The sequence below is a fragment of the Dermacentor silvarum genome, chromosome 11 (assembly GCF_013339745.2).
Source record: "Dermacentor silvarum isolate Dsil-2018 chromosome 11, BIME_Dsil_1.4, whole genome shotgun sequence".
NCBI classification, from domain to species: Eukaryota; Metazoa; Arthropoda; class Arachnida; order Ixodida; family Ixodidae; genus Dermacentor; species Dermacentor silvarum.
The window spans coordinates 101,683,657-101,707,998 of record NC_051164.1 but is presented as its reverse complement, the minus strand read 5'-3'; the positions used below and the strand labels follow the sequence as shown (position 1 = coordinate 101,707,998).

The 24,342-nt window shown below is 47.2% G+C and overlaps 1 protein-coding gene across 3 annotated transcripts in view; it reads right to left on the bottom strand.

Annotated features, from left to right (window-relative positions):
- The window catches only part of LOC119433221 (uncharacterized), a 155,571-nt gene that overhangs the window by 87,408 nt on the left and 43,821 nt on the right, over positions 1-24,342 (bottom strand). For 2 of the 3 annotated variants that reach the window (XM_049658935.1, XM_049658933.1), the window contains exons 4-5: positions 17,013-17,073; positions 15,355-15,405 (exon numbers count right to left, since the gene is read on the bottom strand). Coding sequence is in view for 1 of the 3 variants with exons in the window: in XM_049658933.1 (XP_049514890.1) it covers positions 15,355-15,401 (47 nt within the window). In the remaining 2 variants the exon portion in view is untranslated. Of the gene's footprint in view, positions 1-15,350; positions 15,406-17,012; positions 17,074-24,342 lie in introns of all 3 variants that reach the window. The other variant, XM_049658934.1, reaches the window with a different exon arrangement.

The window sequence follows — 24,342 nt, the reverse complement described above, 5'->3', positions numbered from 1 at the left end:
GACCGCTTTATTTTTTGAGGGGTTAATAACGCGCCAAAACTTTTGGGGGTCATTCGCAAGCATTTTGGGCACTGTTTGTACGTGGAATGCCTTTTTGACAAGTTTTATAGCCTCTATGTAGGTGTCGTTTGCCTCCTTATAAGCATGGCATTTCGAAGCCAGTGCACTTTTATTTGCTATTCGATACAGTCGTGTTTTCCGGTTGGAAAGCCTTTTTAACTGGGAGTTGAACCAGGGCTTCTTAACATTGCATGATATTACACTTGTCGGTGAGCTCATATATTTCATTTCTGAAAACGATCCAGTTCTCATCAACAGTGCGATCATCAAACTGGCTTAAGAAAGGATCAAAAAAGTTAGCGAGCTCAATATTAATATCGTCAGTTCACTTGTACTATCGTCCAGTGCTGGTTGTCCAACTTGCACGGCGGGCACAGACACCATAGACGAAAAAAAGACAAATCGCTTCTCCAGAATGCCGAAAGGCGGAGTATAATAACGTTTAAGACAGAGCAAAATGTCACCGACCCGACTTTGTATCACGAAGAGACAAAGAAAACACATACAGATTCTTGACAAAGCTTCGCAGTTGAAAAACACATTCTTAACGGGCCAGCATGCTTATATTTATTAATTTAAGCGTAATTTCATACTGAAGTTGTGCCGCGTGACAACCCAAGCGAATGAAAAAAAAAATGCAAAGCAGACGACAAAGCTGTGTGGTGGCTCCGAAGGGTGAGCGATTTGGGAATGTTTTATCTCCAACAGTTTCTCGATAATTCCACTCTCCTTTTCTTTAATTACAAGCGAAGGTAAATGTGTTTGCAGCGTCATAACATATTGTCGTGGCACTGCAAATACTGTATGTGTCCACCAGCCTTCGATGATACAGAAATCATATGATTTGTTGTTAACCGAACACCCGGAGTGACCCACGGAGCTGTACAAAACATGTAATTTCAATCCGTGCAGGAGGGCATGGAGTTCGGTTCTCGAGCCGTCTGCGTCCCGGCGCCACCAGACGTCCTCCTATCGCCAGCTGAAGCAGGTGAGTGCAGCCGTGTTCTTCACGTTTCACGGGTGGCTTGCTCGGTACGTGTATACTGCCTGTCGAAGAGCGTCGCGCTAGTTGAAATTCATAGTTGAATTCATAGTGAACGAATAAGTGTGCGCTAGCGACATACAACGCCTTCATAGTGAAAGTGAAAGAATAAATGCGCGAAAAGACAAGGACGACACAACGCATGTGTGCGTGTCCCCGTCTCATGGTCAGATCTAACGTTAAGATCTGCTTCCAAAATTATTAGGCCGTTAGCGACCTTTATTGTCGATACAGGTCGCAACCGTTCAAGAAAGTTTCATAGACGACGTTATGATCTTAGGCAGATCATTAATAAACATTAGAAAAAGCAACGGGCATAGCACCGACCCTTTTGGTACGCTGCGTGTTGCTGAAATTAGAAATGGAATGCAATAATTGTACACTTCTCTTGTCAACAACAATGGTAAACTCCCAGTCAGGATTTCATAATGCCTGGCTTACGCACTCCAACCCATTTTTGTTCTTTAAATTTCGCTGTCATGATCATGGTTCCCTGTGTGTAATTGCCCTAGATAAACGTACACCTGCAGAGACTCTTGACTCGGGCTGGCGGTCATAAATTTTTGTTCCCTTGCCAAGCTATGTAATATTACCTTTGTCTTCGACATAATAATCTTAATCCTACTCTTGCACTTCCTCGGTTTCTCAATCACTTGTTGCAATTCATCCCCAGTGTTGCTGAACACGACAATGTCAGCTTCAAACCGAAGGTTGTTGACGTATTAGCCGCTGATCCTCACTCCTTAGCGTTGCCAGTCTAATAGCCTGAATACTTGTAAGCATATACAGTGAATAGAATTGGGGAGATTGTGTCTCATTGCCTGACGCCTTTCTGGATAAGTAATTTTCTACTTTTCTTGTGGAGAAGCAAGGTAGCTGTGCCAATTTAGTAGATATTTCCCAAGATATGCACGTATGCCTCCTTTACTCCTTGATTAAGCAATGACTTCATTACTGCTAGTACCTCTACTGAATCAAATGGACCATCAAATGACTGTTATTCCATCTTCTTCTCCCACTTTTCCCTAGCACATGTCTTGCAGTGCCCTTTAGCTTTATCGATAGTTACGGAAGGGCCTCTGTATCCTGTTCATCAATACTTCTAATGATGTTTGCCTGGCTGCTCTAGGTGCTGTAAATGTCCGTATGTACATGTCTTTTGGTGGGTTTACTATATCATCAAAATTGCTGATAGCATTACCCTGCTTATCCTTCACTTCATTTATCTTGTCCTGTCCTATGCCAAGTATTCTTCGCAGAGATGTCATGCTGCGGCTACTTTTTATTGCTTCCTCAATCTTTGCGATGTTATATTTTCGAATATCGCTTTCTTTCTTCTTGTTTATCAGATTTGACAGTTCAGGGAATTCTATCTGATCTCTTGCGTTAGATACTTTCATGTGTTGTCGTTTCTTTACTGGGTGCTTTTTACTTGGCAAAGCAGAACCGTGGTGCCTTACCTCCAACTTCAATTGCCGCTTCTGAAATCAGCCTAGTTACGCTTTCATTCATTGACTTTATGTTATCTTTATCTTGCTCTTCCAAAGCTTCATATTTGTTTGCGAGAACTATACATTCGTCTTCTTTTACCCTTACTGGGTCTAGGTGGCTTGTTTCTTCTTGACTAATTTTACTCTTCCTCTCTTCAAACTGAGAGAAATCCTGGACCTCACTAACCTATGGTGGCTGCACTTTACCCAACACTTATACACCCTGTACTATGCTCAGTTCGGCAAAATGTAGGAAATACGCGTATAATTAATTTCTTGTTTATCGATTAGGGCGTTTCCAGGTCCATTTCCTGTCGAAGGAATTCATTATTCGGAGTCTATTTCTTTCCGCGAATTCTACCAACATCTTTCCTCTACTGTTCCTAGAATCAATGCTGCAGTTACCCAATGCTTGTTCCCCGGCCTGCTTTCCCATCACTATAAGTATAGCGTTGACGTCGCCCATGACTGCAGTAAACTGTAATTGCACCTTTCTCATTGCTAAGTTAACAACTTCATAAAACTGTTCCATTTCTTCTTCATGATTAATGGGGGTTGGAGCGTTGGCTTGTACCACCTTTAATCTACATATCTTAGTCAGCTGTATTACGGCGACTGCTTCCTTCTCATTAATGCTGTCCGTTATGTCCTTATGAATTAGAAATCCTACCCCGCATTCTCTCTTATCCGGAAGACCTGTGTAGCAGATGGCGCGGCCGTTAGTCTGCACTGCATAATCCCAACCAGTTATTCTAACCTCACTAAGGCCAATAATATCCCAGACAATGCCTGATAATTCTTCAAGAAGCTGTGCCAAGCTAGCCTAAGTCGAGAGGGTTCGTCTAATAAACATTGCCAGGTTCAGTTTCCAAAAATTATTAGAACCTTCTGCCGCGTCGCAGGCCTGAAGCACCTGACCAGTGCTTCGTAGCCGCTGGGGACTCAAGGCCACAGGTTATTTGCAAGAGGTAATTGCCAAATTCTGGGGTATTACGTGCCAGAACCACGATCTGATGATCAGGCCGGTCGCACTCCGGATTAAGTTGGGCCGCCTGAGCTTATTTAGCGTGCACCTAAATTTAAGTACAGGAGCGTGTTTGCATTTCCCCAACAAAATACGGCCGCCACGCACGCCCGGGATCGAGCTTGGTAAAGCTACGGCTTGTACTAGGTCAGCCTCCAGCACACTTCTCTGGAAGGCGGGAACACTCGCTAGGAATAGTGCTTCGGCCATGTGCGGGCTGGTAGTTCGAAACAACTTGCTTTGAGTATTTACCATATATATTCATGTAAGCGCCACACCATTTTTTCGCAATCGTAAAGAGGTGCGCCATTACGGTTTCATTTTTCTGGCGGTTTGTTGAGTCATGATTTCTTTGACCAAAACGAGCGATCGCTGTTGCTTTCATAATGCATATATTTGTTCACGCGAGCACACCAAGCGGCTGGTGGCTGTCGATAACCGTCAATAGAGTTCCTATCACCGCTACTCAGATTCGGCTCGGTAACACACTCGCGGATAGTCGACCTCGGTGCCCTACATGGCGTGAGATATGACTGTGACGTCAAAGTTTTGCACGTGACACGTGATCAGATTCCAAAAGCATGCAAAGAAGCTGCGACGCTCTTTTCAGCCTTCGAATCATTTAATTCAGCATTGTTTTTCGAATAATGGGCTGGTAAGTGTGGAATCCGGCCCTTAGTCGAGCCGGATTACAAGTTCTGTCAGTGATGGTGGCGTTTTTTTCTCACATCTGCTGGCTGGCTGTTATCTTATGCACCGCTGCATGCCAGATAGGCCTGGGCAATCACGATGTTTCAAAGCGAACGCGCGACTTATCGTTCAATTTGCACGACGGACACACACACCATAGACGATAAATATGACAAATGAATTCTCCGGAATCTCACAAGGTGGAGTATAACGTTCATCAAGGGGGAAAATATTATCTACCCGACTTTTATGAGGAAGCTACAGAGAAACCCCCATAGAGATCTTTTGACAAAGCTTCGTAGTTGAAGAAAAAAACAGCAGACTTCTGCAGTCATGCTGCATGGCAGCCCAATTTCCAGCTAAGCTGTTTTTTCGAGTAATCGCATTACGTATTTTAGTTGCCTGAAATTAAACCATATACTTTAAGCTTCACCCGTTTGAAACCTGTCCGTCAATAACGCTTTGGAGCAAGTTGAGAAATCTGTCATAAAGACTGCATTTGATCCACACGCATTTCATTTCGCATACAGATTTGCCATAGTGTCCACCCCCTCCCCACTGTTTCGAACCACACTCCGCCTATCTGGAGACCCTCGAACCCTTCGCCCACGAGCCGCGCATGCGTTGTCGATAGCAGGACAGCACGGAGGCGGCGTGAATGCGCTTCAAGCACCTGATAATTGTTATCTTAATCGAAAGAAAAACTGAGCGGTATCAAAAGTGCCGAGAGGAAATAGTTGAGAGAACGAAAGAGGACTAGGTTGCCCAAATATAATGTAACTCTAAGATGATACGAAATACTGTGAACGGTAATAATAAATCGAAGGAGACAACGCATTACAGAGCGCGATACGATTAGCTTTGATCTGACCAGTTCCAAACAGCAAGAAGTTCAGCGATGCCGCTGACATTCGAATATATCGAATAGTGTCTAGAGCTGTAACGTCCAGTCTGTCATTTTTTTTATCCTCACTGTTAGCTGCTTGCTATGTTAGGTATGTTTCTTTTTGAAATGTAACATTTCTCGAAGTGTTCCTGCTTGTTTGCCTGTCGGATGTCCAAAAAAGCGAACTATGTCAGTGGCGTCTACTCAAAGTAAACTGCTAGTTCTTGCTCTTTTCTATTGGCCAACTATCTGTATATTTCTTCCGACATAATAACTAGAGGAATGTCTGTTTCCCCACTCCAAAAGTTATCTTAATTTCCCGCTTACGTCTTCTGTTGACAATTACGAGATTCTGCCGTTCTCTCGAGCCAAGCTGTAATTTCCCGTTGTAGTTTGTATATCCTCTAACCCGGAGGTGCTGCTTACAAGCAGCCCTAATCTTCCATTAATCTGACTTGACAGTAATAGCTTTGCCTACTCTACATCGTTTCGTTTCTTCCACGGTTCCTCAACAAGCAGCGTAGCTACCAAATCTTCAAGATTAGTTTCTTAATATTGCCTACGCACTTACTATATTCGTTCCTTACTTGTTCGTCAATCTTTAACCACTTGGCTTCCACTCTGCCACCCTGCATGTTTGTATGCCAGATCATGCCGCTCGCATGAATGACCTGACACAAATAACAAGACATACAAGACGCAGGCCACGTCATGACATAGACATCACATGCTTGTCTTGACCGTTTCCATAACTCGATGTATAGGTATATCTGGATATGAATGACATGGAATTAATGACAAGACATGCATGAGCATGGTATGTAATGCACGCATGTCCGGATACATACCCAGTTAAAGAAATGACCAATGACTACATGACCTTGTTTAATTTGTCATTATGACAATCATGACATGCCATTTCATTCATGTCACGGATATCCTGATATATAATGTTAGAAAATTGAGCTGACACGAATGTCGTAAAAGAGATTACTATAATGGAATGAATGACATGCATTTCTGTAACTGGATACACGGTATACATGTGTTACATGTCATGCCGTGTATGTCAAAAATGGCATGGCATGACATTACCATGACAAGAACTACGCCGATCCAGTGAACAAAGTTGTCTATTAACTTGGGCCGATGACTATATGCTCTTTTCATCGTCATGCCACCATTATAATTCGACTCTCGGATTAATTCTCGTCTGCTAGCTGTGCTCGAACCATGCGGCACGCGTACGAAGATCCCGGCAGCCGAACACCGGGTGGTGGTTGCATCCGTTCAAACAGCGATCGGAAAGCAAATAAAAGCTTCAGGTTGTGCTTCAGTCCGTGAGCAATTGCTTTCTGCATTTCTTATCCATATTTCGCACCTTCATGCCACTCGTTCATATTCATTCACGCAATCGTCGTTGCCTTGCTGCAGTCGTCACGCACTCTCGCCTTAATTCTTGTTCGCTGTACTCGTGTGAAACACACAAGTACTGGATTCACTGAAAAATGCATTGGTTTGCCTGGTAACGCTTTGTGGAACACCGAACAATGGAGCAAGCTGCCTGCAAAATGCTTAGCATAACGTCGAATTTCACGGACCTGCATCAGATTTGTTGCTCAGAACTTCCGTGACCGTCCTCAGTGGCAATTACACAGACCTACCACAGTCTACAGCTCCTCCATGCATGCAACCATCCATTTCTGGTGATAAAGCAATCGGACCCCTCGTTTACTAATAAAAAAAGAAAAGAAGGAAAGAGTGCTATTTATTTGGCACACACTGTCTCGGTGATTTGCTTAGCTTTTCTGTCCTGTGAGCTTGGCGTGTTTTGAAGCGAAGTTTCTCGTGCGACTAGAAATGCTGTAGAACGTTATATTGATGTTGTCCCGATGTCCTGAAGAGGGGGATCATTCATAGTTACTATATTTTGCAAAAGAGGACGGAGCGCATTACGCAAGTAGTGTGATGATTAAGTAGGATATAAACTGAAGTGACTACACTACCGTTTTCTAACTTGTACGTGCTTACCGACCACAGCTACCAATAGCAGCCACGTATGGGAATCCGCTTGATTACGAAATAAGGCGTCAGAAAAAAAGTGAGGAACATGCCTTCTGTTGAAAAGGGAACCTTTGCGAGCTCGACGAACCGCGTACGTACGACAGCAAGACTTGGCTGAGATGTTCACAGCTGACTTATTTCACCAAACCCTTCAGGGCCCCTTGGTAACCTTCGCGTCTTGTAGTATCACCCTTGTTGGGCGGCTACAAACACTGCCGAACAAAGCTAGGCTGGTATGGCTAATGTTTTCCACCCGTTCCTGATCGCCCTCAGAAAATAGTGCGCACCGATGCAACGTCCGATTTCCTAATCTTCAACGAGCAGCGTGTGTGCTGTCGTCCTTGTCTTTTCGCGCTGTTATTCTTTCACTTTGAAGGCGTTGTACGTCGCTAGCGCAAACTTATTCGTTCACTATGAATTTGAACTAGCGCGACGCGCTAGTTTAAAGGCGCGTGCAGCCCCGACCGGCGTGAGAAAAACAAGGAAACAAAAGAAGTACGGGCACCTGCCCACACAGGTACCCGTGGGGACGCGAGAAGAGACTTTGTGAAAAAAAAAAAAGTCTCGCCTTGTCCTCCCCTACGCCCGAGTGGCGGCCCACGTGTTTCGAACCACTGCGCGGTTGTTGAATGTCGCTAGCGTGGGGCGCATCCTGACCCGATCGGCGGGGCATGTAAGAGATCCAGCATCCTCATATTTAATAACTGAAGCATGATTTCACACTGAAGTTACATCGCGTTGTATGCCACTCTCCTAATTTTTAATATAATATATTAATATAGTATGTAAGCCAAGATAAATATGTTTGCTGCGTCATAACATATTGCCAAGGCTTCATATACTGTATCTTTCTATGATACAGAACTCATATGAATTGCTGTGAACCCAACATGTAATTTCAACCCGTGCAGGAGGGCCTGGAGTCCCGGCGCCACCAGACGTCCTCCTAGCTAGCTCAAGCAGGTGAGTGCAGCCGTGTTCTTTATCTGTCAGTCAAAGAGCGTCGCACCAGTTTGAACTACCGCACAGTGACTCATGAACATGGCCAGTAGTTGAATGTGAAGGCTTATTTGTTGCAATTCATAGTGAACGAATACATTTGCGCCAGAGCCATACAACTCCTTCGGAGTGAAAAAATAACAGTGCGAAAAGACAAGGACGAGAAGGTGACACACGCATACGTGCTGTCGTCCTTGTCTTTTCGCGCTGTTATTCTTTCACTTCGAAGGAGTTGTATGGCTCTGGCGCAAATGTATTCGTTCACTATGAATTTAACTAGCGCGACACGCTTGCGCAAAGTCGCGGGCAGCCCCGATCGGCGTGAAAAAGAAAGGAAGCAAAAGAAGTACGGGCACCTGCCCACGCAGGTACCCGTGGAGACGCGAGAAGAGACTTTGCGGAAAAAACCGCAAAGTCTCATCTTGTCCCCCACTACGCCCGAGTGGCGGCCCTCGTCTTTCGAACCCATGGGCGCTGCGGCCTGCAAGTCACTGCCGGCTCCCAGGATTCGATCGTGGGCTTCGAACCCCATGGGCGCTGCGGCTTCTTCGCGTTGCCGGCTCCCAGGATTCGAACGTGGGCCCTTTCGAGTGCGAGCTCGACACTCTACCCACTCGGCTACCGTAGCGGCACGGTTATCGCCTTACGAAAGGCCACCAGCAGCGTGAGGCTGCTTATCGCCCGGGTGAGGGGGACAAGTGCGTGCTACGTCAACGCTTACGTTCGCTTATCGTCTAAGCGAATAGTGACGCGATATCTGCGTAGCAAGCTGTTCGCTGGCATTCTGAGGAAGAGAAGCGGCGATTTGCGCATGTGCCAACATAAATCGAAGCACAAGAAATTTCGCATGGGCTGCAATGTGGCCTAATTGGACCTAACCGTACGAATGGAGTGAAGCACATGGCGTCGTTATCGGCGGAACATAAGCGACCCAGTAAGGAAGGGGCGTGAAGGCACTGCTTGAGGACCGAGGCAATCTGGCTTCGTAGTGCACAATGTGGGCACGCGTTTCACTGGTTGTGGTTCGTCAGTACAAACCTCGCCTACTCCTATTTCATCGACAGATGGCGTAACCACAAGCAGCGGTTAATTATTGACTAGATGGAACTGTAGAATTGAAGCTGCAATAAGCGTGATAGGCTAAAGAAGGGAAGTGCGTTGTAAGAGGTTCGTTGCACTCGTATGCCTGCAGGACTGCTTGTCTGTGTTCTAGCTGCGGCCTCTTCGACGCAAGGACCTGTAACTCGAATGGGATGCCAATGGCAGCGTTGGTTTCACAATACACTGCGTGGCTATAGAATTGAACAAATTTCCTGGGCATTACACCTGAACTGCACCGCGCATGAAATACGGCATACAGTTCCAGGAGAGATATGCAGTGTGGCAGCGAAGTTAATTTGTTGTACAAAGCCGTGTTTGTGCCTTAATAATGTCCAGTGAATAGTTGTTGCTCGATCTTATGAGCGCTACAACAGAGCTCTACAGTTCTCTCTTTCGTACCGCGCGCGCGCACTCTGCGTGGAAGACAAGGTACACAGAGCCGGCAGTACAAATGTGTCTCTCATATTGTCACTGCGAACGCATGACCTTTGAATTACAACTGCTGTACAAAAAGGCATTATAGGGCTAACATGGATGGAGACAACCGAATGCACGCAATTTTACTTTGGATATGCTGTCGAGATAACGCTGTGTGTAATTGTGCGGCACCGTTGTACACAACTGCCACTATAGATCAAGGTTTCGACTATGCTTGCAGGGCAAAGCTTCACACGGACCAAAGAGCAGACTAGGACACAGGCAGCGCTGGTGGTGTCGCAGTTCAGGAGCCTGCAAGCGAACCGCAGTACTCCATTGGCCAGCGTCGGCTCATCGACAGGTTGTGCGTATTTGTTTCCATGCTATACCTCCGAATTGGGTTTCTTGTCAGAATGTGAGTACATGAATGAGAAGCAGATGAGTTAATGACGACCGTAGATAGATAATCCAGAAAGGTCGACCTGAGCTAGTCTGCTATAGAAGGGGAGTGGAAGTATTGGGATGGATGATACGAAGAGTGTTGAGTGCTTATGTGCATTAGACGGTAGCCCTACTAGAGGCGCTCGTTTAACTACGTGTCTTGCAGGAACTTAAACGGCCCTTTAGTTGCCCGCCAACGTTCGCAACTGTAGATCTTGATTTGAGGTCCAATTGAATTCGCCGCCTTAATTCCAAGTTGCGGGATGTCAAATGCGGCCGTTGTGGCAGATGGGACAGGGTGAGCTGCTTCAAGCCAATGGTAGAAACGTGGGATTTCTTCGTAATTCCAGGTACTGGAAGCTGAGTCGATATTGTTATCAATGGGAGTGAGTTCACCAGTGATTCAACTTCTGTCAGTACTGTCTGTAATTCAACGAAGTTCATAAATGAGGTCTCCAACGCTTTTCGTAGGGCTGTCTTGACTGTGCGTAAGAGTCTTGGCCCCACCATGGTGAACGTTCCCCTATAAACTTCCATTGAATTCTATGTTCTCTGAAGCAGTGCAACACACGTTCGTTGCGACTGACTCCCAGATTCCTTTTAATTCTTTTGATGCTCTCTTTAACGTGAGACAGTTGTCGGAATACATTCTCCTGCAGACTCCTCATCTTGTCGGGTGAATTCTTGCTCTGCCGGGAGAACAATGGGATGCTTCTCGTTGTTCGTGAATTCTGAAGTCTATCGCCCACTCTGATCAAGTTGTCTCCATCTTTGTAAGGAGCAAATTTCATTGGGGTAGTATTAGACGCATAACCTTCGCCAAACGCAATTTCTTGTATCTTAGAGATCCAATATTTCTCTGCTCTGTGTTTTAAAAGAAGCAGTGCTGTTCATGCTCTTTGCAAGATTGTTAATACGGGGAGATGTATTCTTGGATGTCACTTGTAATATCCTTGTTTCTTCTCCAGTTTTCTCAGTTCAATTGGCCAAAACAAGTGTTGCTTAATCAGCCACTCAGGGCCATTTCACCAAAGTGTGCTGTCTTAAAGACGCTTTCCCGTTCTGATGGACAATATCGCTGTTGACATGGTGAACTCAGGGCTTGTATTTCCTTTACTCTGTTCGATACGAAAGGCTTCCATTTATCAGTGTATGAGTCAGACGAGAATTGCGTTTCGTAGTCTGTCAATTTTTCTCTCCTCACAGTCTGCTGCCGTCAGTTCTAATTGCGGAAGCGTTAACTTTTTCAGTGGTGTCACTCTTGATTTTGCGATAACCAGTCTTGTCGTAACTACTGAATGCTCTGTTCAAGCATAAACTTCAGCTCCATGAAAAAGCATGGAAGGTTGGTTTGCACGACGGTTATGCAGTAGCGATTGTACGTATTATGTTCAAAAGACGAAGATCGTTGCACCATATTTCCGAAGAGTCACATATTTCAATTGGAAGATGGTCGTCCCTATGCTACTTTTTCTTCCACAACTGCTGGAAGATTAATTTGTCTTTCACTGTGAACGGAGAAAGAAAGCCGTATGGGTCATAAATCTGAGCTGCTGTCTTTAATACATTCCTTTTTGTCGTTGCCAGGGATGCCACGAGTTGCATAATTTCGGAAGTATCAAACCCGTACATGTCAGAACTCCAAGTATGTTGTTGGTTTTAGGAACCGTTAACCAAATATCGTCGTTAATGTCTGCTTCTTTTCCTTCACTGAAATACTGCATGCTTGTAGAATTCGTTGCCCATTTACGCAGATGCATTCCCGCTGCATTATTGCAGACCAACGAAGCTGTCTCCGTCGTTATTAAAACTGGTTCTTAAGTCGGCTCGTCATCCCTTCATCTTCTCCTTTTGTATTCTCAAAATGAACTGTGTCACTAAGAAGATGGGGCTCCGAACGGTACACGATTCATCCTCCATATTACTTATCTTGGCAATTCTTTTACTCGTTTCAGAAGACTTTCGTACCAAAATTAGCGAAGTGCATTGCTGTCTACTTCAGCAAGATGAATTTGCAGAAAGGCTCGATGACCGATGGATTCAAATTAGGTCCTGCATGCAAAACATCGTTTAAAGACAGTCTGCCAGGGCTGCTGCAAGAGGCGTCAAACATGCGTGTCTTTGTCGTTTCTGTCTTGTTGTTGATAACTGCCCTGTGTGGTTAGTAGTAAACAGGTCCGATACTTCGTTACTGGGTACTTGTTCGGCAAAGCCATTTTCTTCATCTCTAGTTCAACAGCGTTATCCTTCCAGCGGAAGCGAACTTCATAACTCCCGTCAATATGCTTCACAGTTCTTTTAAATTCTTGCATAACTATGTCTGACGTTGTAGTCTCTTTCTCAGGCAATATTCCCATGTGCTCCACATCCAAAAATGTCTCCATAAAGGGTGCTGATTCGCACAACAACGTTCATCACGGTGATGGTGTTAGTTTCTCTGAAACTTTCTATAGGACCCTGCAAAGTCCAACCAAACAGTGTTTCTATGGCAGTCAGTCCGTTATCTAGTGTTCTGATTTTATTGCGATAGCAATTATATGGACACTTCAACCGGATTTCTGCCGTCGCCGTGAGGTTCCGTATAGATAAAATCTTCGCCGTGCGGGGATACGCGCAAGCAAGGAAGCGGGAAGCCAGCGCCGGAGGGAGCTCAGACCTTTATGAGCCGTGCATTCGCCGCTCAGTTTCCGTTGCAGCGATAGACCGCACGTACCTGCGCTCGCTGCCAGCGTTTTGACAGTCGTTGTCTGCAGTCATTCCGTGTGATCTATTCATGTTTGTTTGTGCGCGCTCACACCACGCTTGTTCATTCAGTTAGTACTAGTCGGGCCACATTTTCCAACGCACGCGCTGCCCACGGGAAGCACTTCTCATCAACACCACCGTTTCACACGTGCCTTCTCGTGGTCATCGAGTCTCTCTTCATGTCGGTCTACTTACGCGGCAGCACACCTGCTTACTTAATCAGCTCATGTTTACTACAATTCATATTGCTACCAAAGCCGCTCACATTACTTCGTATGACATTGCTGTGTTGCTATAGCATTCATTGCTTCGCCCTTAGGGCGAAACTGTGACTTTTTTTTCCAGTAGTAGTCAGATCCAATAAGAACACCTATACTGTCGTTCATGCAGGCATCATTTGCACCTTGAAGACGTGTGTCTATTTCATGAAGCATTGAAACGGGGTGGTATGATGTGCCGCTACAGATATTAGGAACTTCTAGGGCCTCCACTGGAATCTGCTTTCCGAAATACCGGGTATTTAAAAAAAGTTTCACACTTCGCAGTAACTTGGGGGATAAGTAAACTTCGTCAAATGACGACAAGATCATGTTCTCTGCTCTCAAAAATTGGCATCTAAGTTTTCTCGCCATGTCTTCGGTGAACAATGTGTGTTGCCTTCCTCCATCCATAAGGCAACGTACCTGGCAATGATGACATGAGTCGACTCATGTGATCGTTCACGGCAACTCCCTTGCGTCCAAAACGTTCGTTGAGCAAGTCTACAACAATTTCATAATTGCTGTCTTCTGCCTTGCCAATCAAGGTGGCTCTTCAAATACTTAAATTTATCATAGTTGGACAGATGGTCATTTTTGCGTATAGAGCACTAGTTTTGAACACTTCCGTTCAATTTGTTGATCTCCAGTTTGGGAAGCTTTCTGGTAGTTCGAAAGTCTCTGTTCTGGTTACGAGTTTCGCGTCCAAGCGCTTGAGTTTCATCCATTGACTATTGCATTTCTTGTATGCGTGTGATAACTTTAGACTTTGCCAAACATATAGATATTTGGTAGTTCCGATTCAAGTTGTTCGTCCTCTACCAATTGTTCAATGACGCTATCTAATTCTCGTAAAGCTGCCTCTTTCATTAATAGAACATTTAGGTTGTCTTGCAGCTCAAGATCATCGAGATGAGGTCGTTGATGACTTTCGTCACGCCGGCCCTAGTGCACTGTGCTTTCTCTTATGGTGATCCATTCTTGCGTAGGCCTATAGTTGCTGTTCCAAGGGCTGATAGTAGTGGTAGAAGATGTGGGGTCTGAACATTAGTGGACGGAGCTGCGTCAATCATCGTGAGCGCAGCTTCTTCGGAGGTCCCTTTCAGTCAGGTCTTCGTCGTTGGAAGGCGCCAGGAGCGTTAAGAGGTATTCTTCGCATAAATCTCCAACACCAGGTATTTTAAGCCTCACTAGTGGTCTCGGGGATGTTGGTGTCATGCAATTGCTTGTCTGGTCAGCAGGCGAAGATAGGTTCCCACGGGTTCAGAAGACCTGTATAGGCCGATTGGGCGAGCCCGTGCAGCGTGGCAAGCAAAGGCAGTGCTTGTGCCTGAAGTCTCTCCAGATAACCGCACCGCCACGCATACATCCGGCCACAAACTCCGATATCTTCAAGCGCCTGAAGAATCAAATGGTGGAAGACGTTGTCGTAGGCACCTTTAATATCCAGAAATAATGCACATACCAGTCGACGGCGTCTTTTCTCCTGTTGGACTGAAGATACTAGGTTGATCAGCCTCTTCAGAATCCGTTGATAAAATCAGGAAATCCACCACTTCTGTTCCAGTCTGTTCAGTACCATCCGCTCCATTACTTTACCGATGCGTGCATTTCCCGAGTTTCAACAGAGCCGCAAGACAGTGCTTGTGCCTGAAGACTCTCCAGCGTGCGCATACAAGATGACCCCATGTTACATGACCCCACAAAAAGTCCAAGAAAGATTGCGGTCTATTACCACACCTCTCCATGACCATGAAATCTGTGGTCGGTGCCTAAAGGGAGCGCCGTTCCCTGGCATCATATGGTTGACCTTGTATGAACAGTTAACGCTGTAATTCGCTATGAAACTGAGCTGCAACTTCGTGCTATGTCACCGCACCGCAAGCTTGAGCGGACATTTTTCCGTCGAAATGTACATCATTGCAATTCATTGGGCTGCCAGTTTCGTACAATCGTTGAATTACGACAACCACGCCTACTTTAATTGCCTGTGCGCTGTTCCTTACACAATGAAACTGAAGCAGATTACTGCGGGCGCTTCTACATTGTATCTGTCACAGTTCGGAAAGGCTGCGCTGCTCCGCAAAAATAACTACTGTGCGTATAGAATTGAGTAGGACAAGGTTACACGCACCTACCTCGATGGTTTGGTGGCGCCGGGACCGGCTCGAGGATCCAACTCCATGCACCTGCGCGAATTGAGAAAGTTACAGTTGGGCGTTCGCACCGACATCAGACGATGAAATTGCCAAGATGCATGTGTATATCTCAAAGTAAGACGGGCCCAGAAATAAACAGAATTGGTTATACACTGCATACCGACGCGTGTCGCTGGCTGCTTCTGTTACAATCCTTAGTACCGCGAGTTCAGTGAATTGTCGTTAGCAGTCTTGTCGAACATTGTCCCTGTATCAATCAGTTGCATGTTCCCTTACTGGAGGTTATATATACAGCGGAAACAGCCAGTTTCAACGACAATGTTATGCTACTTCTTGAAGCGGTCTGCGCTAGCTGCATGAAAGAGCTTAGATAAAATGGCGGACTACAACCGCCTCACTGAGATCAGTCTTTCTATAGCCGTTCTAGTTAGGAGCGCTAAACTGCCTATTCCTACCTGAGGTCACACTTCTTGTATGTACTATTTTCCGAGCGTCTGTGTTTTGATTGAGTCGGTGCACTGGGCACGGTGCGATGTAGCGTCCCACAGTAGCACCAATAGCCCCTATTAACTTCTCCTGACCATTTCGCTTTGTGTACCTCCATGACCTTTAAGCAATTTTCTCGTGTCTATTCTATGGGTCCGCCATGATTGCCGGAACAGGTTGCGGAAACAATTTTCTAAGCAAGTTATTGCAACAATTTTCTAAGCAAGTTATTGCAACTTATGCAAATATTTGCGTACATTCAACGGTGGCTCGCACATGCGCAAATGGCGTCTTCCTGGGAATACCAGCGAACAGCTTGCTACGCAGAGATATCGCGTCAGTATTCGCTTAGACGATAAGCCAACGTAAGCGTTGACGTAGCACGCACTTTTCCCCCTCGCCCGGGCGATAAGCAGCCTCACGCTCCTGGTGGCCTTTCGTAAGGCGATAACCGTGCCGCTACGATAGCCGAGTGGGTAGAGTGTCGAGCTCGCACTCGAAAGGGCCCACGTTCGAATCCTGGGAGCCGGCAACGCGAAGAAGCCGCAGCGCCCATGGGGTTCGAAGCCCACGATCGAATCCTGGGAGCCGGCAGTGACTTGCAGGCCGCAGCGCCCATGGGGTTCGAAAGACGAGGGCCGCCACTCGGGCGTAGTGGGGGACAAGATGAGACTTTGCGGTTTTTTCCGCAAAGTCTCTTCTCGCGTCTCCACGGGTACCTGCGTGGGCAGGTGCCCGTACTTCTTTTGTTTCCTATTTTTCTCACGCCGATCGGGGCTGCCCGCGACTTTGCGCAAGCGCGTCGCGCTAGTTAAATTCATAGTGAACGAATGCCTTTGCGCCAGTGCCATACAACTCCGTCGGAGCGAAAGAATAACAGCGCGAAAAGACAAGGACGACAGCACACATGTGTGCGTGCCCTGCTCGTCCTTGTCTTTTCGCGCTGTTATTCTTTCGCTCCGAAGGAGTTGTATTGCACTGGCGCAAAGGCATTCGTTCACTATGAATTACAACAAATAAGCCTTCAAATGCAACTAATGGCCATGTTCGTGAATCACTGTTTGGTAGTTCAAACTGGCGCCGATCGCTCTTTGACAGTACACGCACCGCGCAAGACGCCTGTGAAACGTAAAGAAGACGGCTGCACTCACCTGCTTCAGCTGGCTAGGAGGACTTCTGGTGGCGCCGGGACTCCATGGTTCGAGAACCCTCCTGCACGGGTTGAAATTACATGTTTTGTACAGCTCCGTGGGTCTCTCCGGATGTTGGGTTCACAACAATTCATAGCAGTTCTGTATATCATGGAAGGCTTGTGTACACATACAGTATATGCAGTGCCTTCGCAATATGTCACGACACAGCAAACATATTTATCTTGGCTTATATTAAAAGGAAGTGTGCATTTATCCCCATGGAATTATCGAGAAACAATTGGAGAGGAAGACATTCCCAAATCGCTCGCCCTTCGGAGCCACCCAACAGCTTTGTCGCCTGCTTTTGCATTTTCTTTTTCATTCGCTTGGGTTGTCACGCGGCGTAACTTCAGTACGAAATTATGCTTAAACTATGAAATATAAGCATCCTGGCCTGTTTCCTGCAAATACGTTTTTCAACTGTGAAGCCGTGTCGAAAATCTACTAGAAAACGCGCATTTAAACCAGCCATTTGGAACATTGCCTTCAGATTACACATATCATGCCCCTAATTATCCCCAGATATAAACAAAATGCCTTGTTTAGCTCAGCGAGGGCACCGGAGAAACAAAATACGTATCTCGTATGATACACGAAAATACATGGAAAAACGCGGGTTCAGTAATTGTCTGGAACACTTTCATTAAAGGCAGGATGCGAATGTTTCGCATCGCATTGCGCTTCAAATTATCTTTATTTTCGCGGACTTTCAATCGTCTCTCGTGCTGTTCCTTTGGGAGTCAGGGAAACATTTCGATTAGAGGCAGTATGAATCCCTTGAACGCTCCAATGAATACCTTTCTACAAAGACTAATAAACATTTATCGCCCGTCACTCAGACCATTTCTTCGTACTTCAAACACCATAACCCGCACAGTTCACCGAGGATACCGGGGGAAAACAACTAAATGCCGTGTATAACGCATAAAAATTGGGAGAAAGAGACTATTCAGCAACTGTTTTCGGAGCACATAAGCAACCTACGCTGTGCAAATTTCCGATACGCGCCTCCAAAAAGCGGCTCTCAATTTTTTTTTTCGAAGTGTATCCCAGCTCCTGCTGGGACCACCTTTTATCGAAGTGGAGAATGACATTTGGAGTGAAAATAGGCCATTTCAGAAATACTTTGCCGCAGAAAGTACTTCAGTGCGTTCAGCAGAAGCGGAGCTATTGGCAATCAGACACGGCCTCCGCTGTGCTCCCCTTCCTCCTTCAATGCCTTGCACTGCGAAGGCTACGGCGGAGTGGGGCGGGGCCACAACGCTCTGCCTTCGAAATGTAACCCTGGGGCACAGTTCAAGTTTCATTTTGGATGTTAACACAGACATCAGTACTTCCGATTTTGTTGCCTACGACGCGCTAAACGTAAGCCAAACGCGGTCGTCCACAGCGAGATTGGAATGTGCTTTATTACGTAATAAAGCACACAGAAGAGAGTGAGGATCATGGCTTCTGTTGAAACGAGAGCGTTTGAGAGAAAGGTGATTTCGCGCTCCGCTTGCGAGCTCCACGCACCGCGGACGACAGCAAAATTTGACTGAGATGTTCACAGCAGCGTACGCTACCCGCAGACTATTTACAATAAGTCGTGATTATAGATAGTGAAATTCGACTTTTTGATGGTGATAAGATACTGAGACTGCAACCTTATGTAGGCTCTGTCTGGACAGAGCATAAATAGTTCCACCATTTGAAAATCCAACGATTTCATGCCGTAAACCACACCAGTCGTCCTCCTGACCTCCCCCTCACCTGCAGGTCAAATAAGCTGAGTGTGTTTTCAAATATGGATATAGGGTCCGAAAACACTGGGCATGATGATAGTACAACATGCCATGATGTCGCTCAAGTTGACATTTGTTTGGACGGGAACTACCCAGCGCCAGGCCCCCCAAGCAACGCGAGCGTGTAAGAGAATCCCGCGTGTCGTCTGCTACAGCGTGTCCCGAGGAGACACAAGACAATCCGCGCTGTTCAAGAAAAGAAATTTAGGTTCAGCTGTAGTATTATCTGATTTTCCAGCATGCAGCCGAAAGTGCCCGCTTTCAAAACTGGGTGGGCAGATGGCATACTTGCCCCCCCCCGTATATACACCTATGACCACCATTCATTTTCACCTTTAATCTTTGCTTGAACGAATATTTCAATCGTGTTTTCTTTTTCGTGGTATATTTCCCATTTTCTATCTATTTCATCCTGCGGCAACAGGGCAATGTTTGCCTGCGTGATGATGATGATGATTTTGGTCAATGGTGTGTGCAAGTTGCACAACCAGCAGTGGACAAGTCTTCCGATAAGTCCCGCGTTCGCCTTGAAACATCGTGATTGCCCTGGCCTATCTGGCATGCAGAGGTGCATTCGAATACAGAACTTGTAATACCGTATATACTCAACTAAGGGCCGGATTACAAACTTTCGAACATCGCTGTGAAAAGCTTTGACGTCACAGTCATATCTCGCGCCGATGGATAGTATATGAGTAGCGGTGACAGCGACTGTATTGGGGATTGTGCAGCACTTACACGAGTATATATGGTAAATGCTCAAAGCAAGTCGTTTCGAACTACCAGCACACAGATGGCCGAAGCACTATTTATACCGAGCGTTCCCGCTTTCCAGAGAAGTGTGCTAGATGCCGGCCTACAACCCGTAACGCTACTATGCTCGAGGTCGCGGGTTCGATCCCGGGCGTGCATGGCGGCCGTACTTTGATGGGGCGAAAATACACGTACCTAAATTTAGGTGCACCTTCAATAAGCTCAGGCGGCCCAAATTATACCGGAGGAGTACCTTACTACGACCTGCCTGATAATCAGATCGTGGTTATGGCACGTAATACCCCAGAATTTTGCGGAGTACCTCCACAATGCGGTGGGCAGGCCTGCGACGCGGCAGAAGGTTCTAATAATCTCTGGAAACTAAACCTTGCAACGTTTAACAGACGAACCCTCTCGAGTTAAGTTAGCTTAGCACAGCCTCTTGAAGAATTATCAGGCATTGTCTGGGAGGTTAAAAGAACTGGCTGGGGCCGAACTCAGCATAATGTAGGATATAGAAACGTGTGGTAGGGTAAAGTGCAGTGACCGTAGGTGAAAGAGTAAAATTAGTAAAGAATAAACAGGCCACCTAGACACAATAAGGGTAAAAGCAGACGAAGGTGGTCTGGTGCTTGCAAACAAACGTGAAGCTTTAGAAGAGAAATAATAATAATATGCGGTTTTTATTGGCGCAAGGCCCAGATATGGCCAAAGAGCCCCATGGCGTATTATGAATGCAGTGGACAGTGAGTTGCAAATGAGCATAAAGGTTCCGTTAAGCGATGAGCGATAAAGCGATGGTCCTCAAAGTCAAGGGCTGAGAGGCACGTGCTGTAAAAGATTTTGCGCTGCAGATAACTTGGCCAGATGATTTTTAAGGTGTTTTAAAATCAAGAAGCGTCTCATAGTTCAGAAATAATGCTGGTGAAAAGGCATGTGCTCACGATATGGGCGATAAAAGTGCGTTTCACGTTAGGCTTCTATTTCAGGACACAGGACAAGAACATGGAGGACTGTAAGAATGTCGCCACACCTATCACACGTTGGAGGATCACTGCCAGTAAGGAGGTAAAGGGCTCGATATACTCCGACGTAACGTCGACGCGCGCGCACGCTGGGCGCAGCGACGCTACGCTAGCACGCGCCGACGACGTTACCCAGACTGCAACACGTCCGTGTTTCTTTCCGCGCGGCGCTCCGCTCTACTGAGCATGCGCTGCTTTGGCTACGGCCGCTGCGTCGGGCCGCGTCGCGTTGGACTAAAGAGAAGGCGGATTTGCGCCTGGCGGGGCATCGCCGACGTGACGCGACGAAACGAACCCCGGCGCGCGCGCGCGTCGTGAACGCCGGAGTATAACCTAGCCCTAAGAGTGTCTTCCATAGACATCCTATCCTTAGTCTGCAAAGAAGCACTTCTTTGTGTCTTGTTTTCTCTAATAGCGAAATCCCTATTCGTGGTTTGATCATATGTAGCTTATTTGATACTTACTGCCTTTGCCAATATTTCTGCAACTCATGGCACAAGAAAGCCTTTAGGTCTGTGAGAGGGTTAGCTATGTTTGTGTCGGTATATTCAAAATATTGCTGACGTGGCACTTTCGTCTGCAGCTACATTGCCTTTTATGCCTGTATGCCTAGATACACAGCATACTGGCACCTGTCGGTAGTGGGTCGAGGGCAAGAGTGGGTCGAACCCAAAAGAACAAAGAAGACCGGTCTTCCCTGCTCGAGAGCCAGCCCCGACGGACGCGTTTTCAGGATCCAGCTGCTCTAAGGTTCATTAAACCCACAACCTACTTCTGAATGCTCGTGGCAAACTAGTGGAGGTGCTGGGTACACTTGCTCACGGATGTTGCAGACCTCTCCAAGGATCCGCACTAAGAATCCAGTGCCAGTCGACACCGGGCCAGCCACAGGTCAGGGGACTGTCCCCGGAAGTCGTCGACGCTACGGTTCCCACCACATCAACCGGTATGACCAGCACTTCTGTTCAAACCACCCCAACCTGTACACACTTGAGAGCCCACGGGTCCCGACGACGTTTCATGACACAGTGTTCGAAGACGTCGAAGACTGGATGGTCGATTTCGAGCGCGTGGCCGCCTTGAACGAATGAAACGACACGGCAAAACTGAGACACGTCTACTTCTACCTGGAGGATGGTGCGCGTACGTGGTTTCAGAACCGTGAGGAGCAGCTGACGTCGTGGCGCGAGTTTTGTCGTCAGCTTCTGGGCACCTACACCAGTGCTGATCGCCACGAGCGATTCAGGCCCGCGTCCAGTTGCCAAACGAAACTGTGACCACATATATTGAAGGCATGACGCGCCTCTTCAGACGAGCTGATCCAAGAATGACGGAGGAGAAGTTACGACATCTGATGCGCGGGGTCAATGAGCAGCTCTTTGCTGGTCGCGTGCGGAGCCCTCCGAAGACAGTCGCGCAGTTCTTGTCCGAGGCCATGACCAGGTAAAATATGCTGCTGCTTCGGTCGAACCTGTATGAGCGGCAAGTGAACAGCAGGTCTGCTGCTGACATTTTCACGGCCATAGGAAGCAATAGTGACTGTCTGCGAGAACTCATCCGCTCTATAGTACGTGAAGAGTTGCAAATGGCCGCCGTAACACCGCACCCTACGGTAAGCTCTATAGCAAGTATTATCAAGGACGAATTGCTCCAGGCGCTCCGTGACACCTTGCGTACTGATAACGCTGCGGCAGTACCTCCTGAACACCATCGTGCGACCTACGCGGAAGCCTTAAAGCAGATGTTCGTTCGGGCTCCTCCTACAGTGTCGCTTCAGTCGGCGGAGCCGATATCGCACGCCGCTACCCTTTGCTCATGCCGCTCCAGTTGCCCATCGCTCGGAGCAATCGGTTTATTACGTCGACGACAGACGCACGCCCACTCGGATGTTTGGCACACATACAATCACCGGCCTCTGTGCTTCCTACTAAAACACTGCTGTGCCCGGCAGTCCTAAAACATTTCGACCCTGCGTGCACATGGAAGTGTCCACACTGTGAGGAAAAGTCTTCGGACATTTTCCACATGGTGTGGCCAATCCACCCCGCACCTTCCCCCTATACCCTACCCGGGAGGACAAGGAGGCGGCCCTGCTCGGCTGCTCCGACCTGGCGAGCCAGAAGGCCCTGGTCGTGCGTGCCCAAGCCACGGCTATAGCCAATGGGCTCCTGTAATGAGGAGCCCACCTAGTGTTTGTAAGGAACGTCCCTTAAGGATCGGTGCACACCCTCCCTGTCAATACTTCGGCCAATAAAGTTTTTCAGTCAGTCAGTCTGTCCTTCCACTGCGGTGAAGCTGACCACTTAGTACCACCAGTGCCCATACCGGCGCCTTGCACTTCACGGCCTGCAAATACTGCTACCATGATTTATAGAATGCGTTTTTCAACTGCGAAGCTTTGTCAAAAACCTGTATGGGTTTCCTTTGTAGCTTCGTGATACAAGTCGGCTGGATGACGTTTTGCCGTCTTGCGATAAGTAGGGTGTTCGCTTTGAAACATCGTGATTGTCCAGGCCTATTTGGCGTGCAGCGGTGCATTCGATTATAGAACTTGTAATACCTTGCCAGCCCAGTATTCGAAAAACAATGATGAAATAAATAATTCGAAGGCTGAAGATAGCGTCGCAGCTTGTTTGCATGATCTTGGACTCTGAGCACGTGTCATTTTCGGACATCGCTGTGAAAAGCTTTGACGTCACAGTCATATCTCACGCCATGTAGGGCACCGAGGTCGACTACCCATGAGTGTGCTACCGAGCCGAATCTGAGTAGCGATGACAAGGAACTGTATTGACTACTATAGACAGCCACCAGCAGATTGGCATGCTTGCGTGAACAAATATATGCATTATGAAAGCAACTGCGATCGCTCTTTTTGGACAAAGAAATCATGAAACAACAAATCGCCAGAAAAAAAATGTCACAGTTTCGCCCTAAGGGCGAAGCAATGAATGCGATAGCAACACAGCAATGTCATACGAAGTAAGGTGAGCGGCTTTGGTAGCAATATGAATTGTAGTAAACATGAGCAGGTGTGCTGCGGCGTAAGTAGACCGACATGAAGAGAGACTCGATGACCACGAGAAGGCACGCGTGAAACGCTGGTGTTGGTGAGAAGCGCTTCCCGTGGGCAGCGCGTGCGAAGGGACACACCTGTAGCGCTGCACTGCCGATCCGGGCAGCATTACATGTGTAGCGTGTGTTGGAAAATGTGGCCCGACTATTACTAACTGAATGAACAAGCGTGGTGTGAGCGCGCACAAACATGAATAGATCACACTGAATGACTGCAGTCCAAGACTGTCAAAACGCTGGCAGCAAGCGCATACGCTACAGCTGGCGAAGGTACGTGCGGTCTATCGCTTCAACAGAAACTGAGCGGCGAATGCACAGTGCATAAAGGTCAGAGCCGTGTGGAGATAAGAGACGGTGCGGGCGAGCGACGAGCGCGGTTGTTGGCAGAGTAGAAGTGCGCCCCCCCCCCCCCCCCCCCCGCTCCCTCCGGCGCTGGCTTCCCGCTTCCTTGCTTGTGCGTGGGAGATTGAGTGCGTTCGCTCTCCGTGATAGCGCGCGTCCCCGCACGCTTCAGCTCGGGCATACGGCGCGCGGCGAAGATTTTATCTATACGGAACCTCACGGCGACGGCTACGCCGACGGCAGAAATCCGCTTGAGGTGTCCATATAAGTGCTATCGCAATAAAATGAAACCGTAAGGGCGCACCTCTT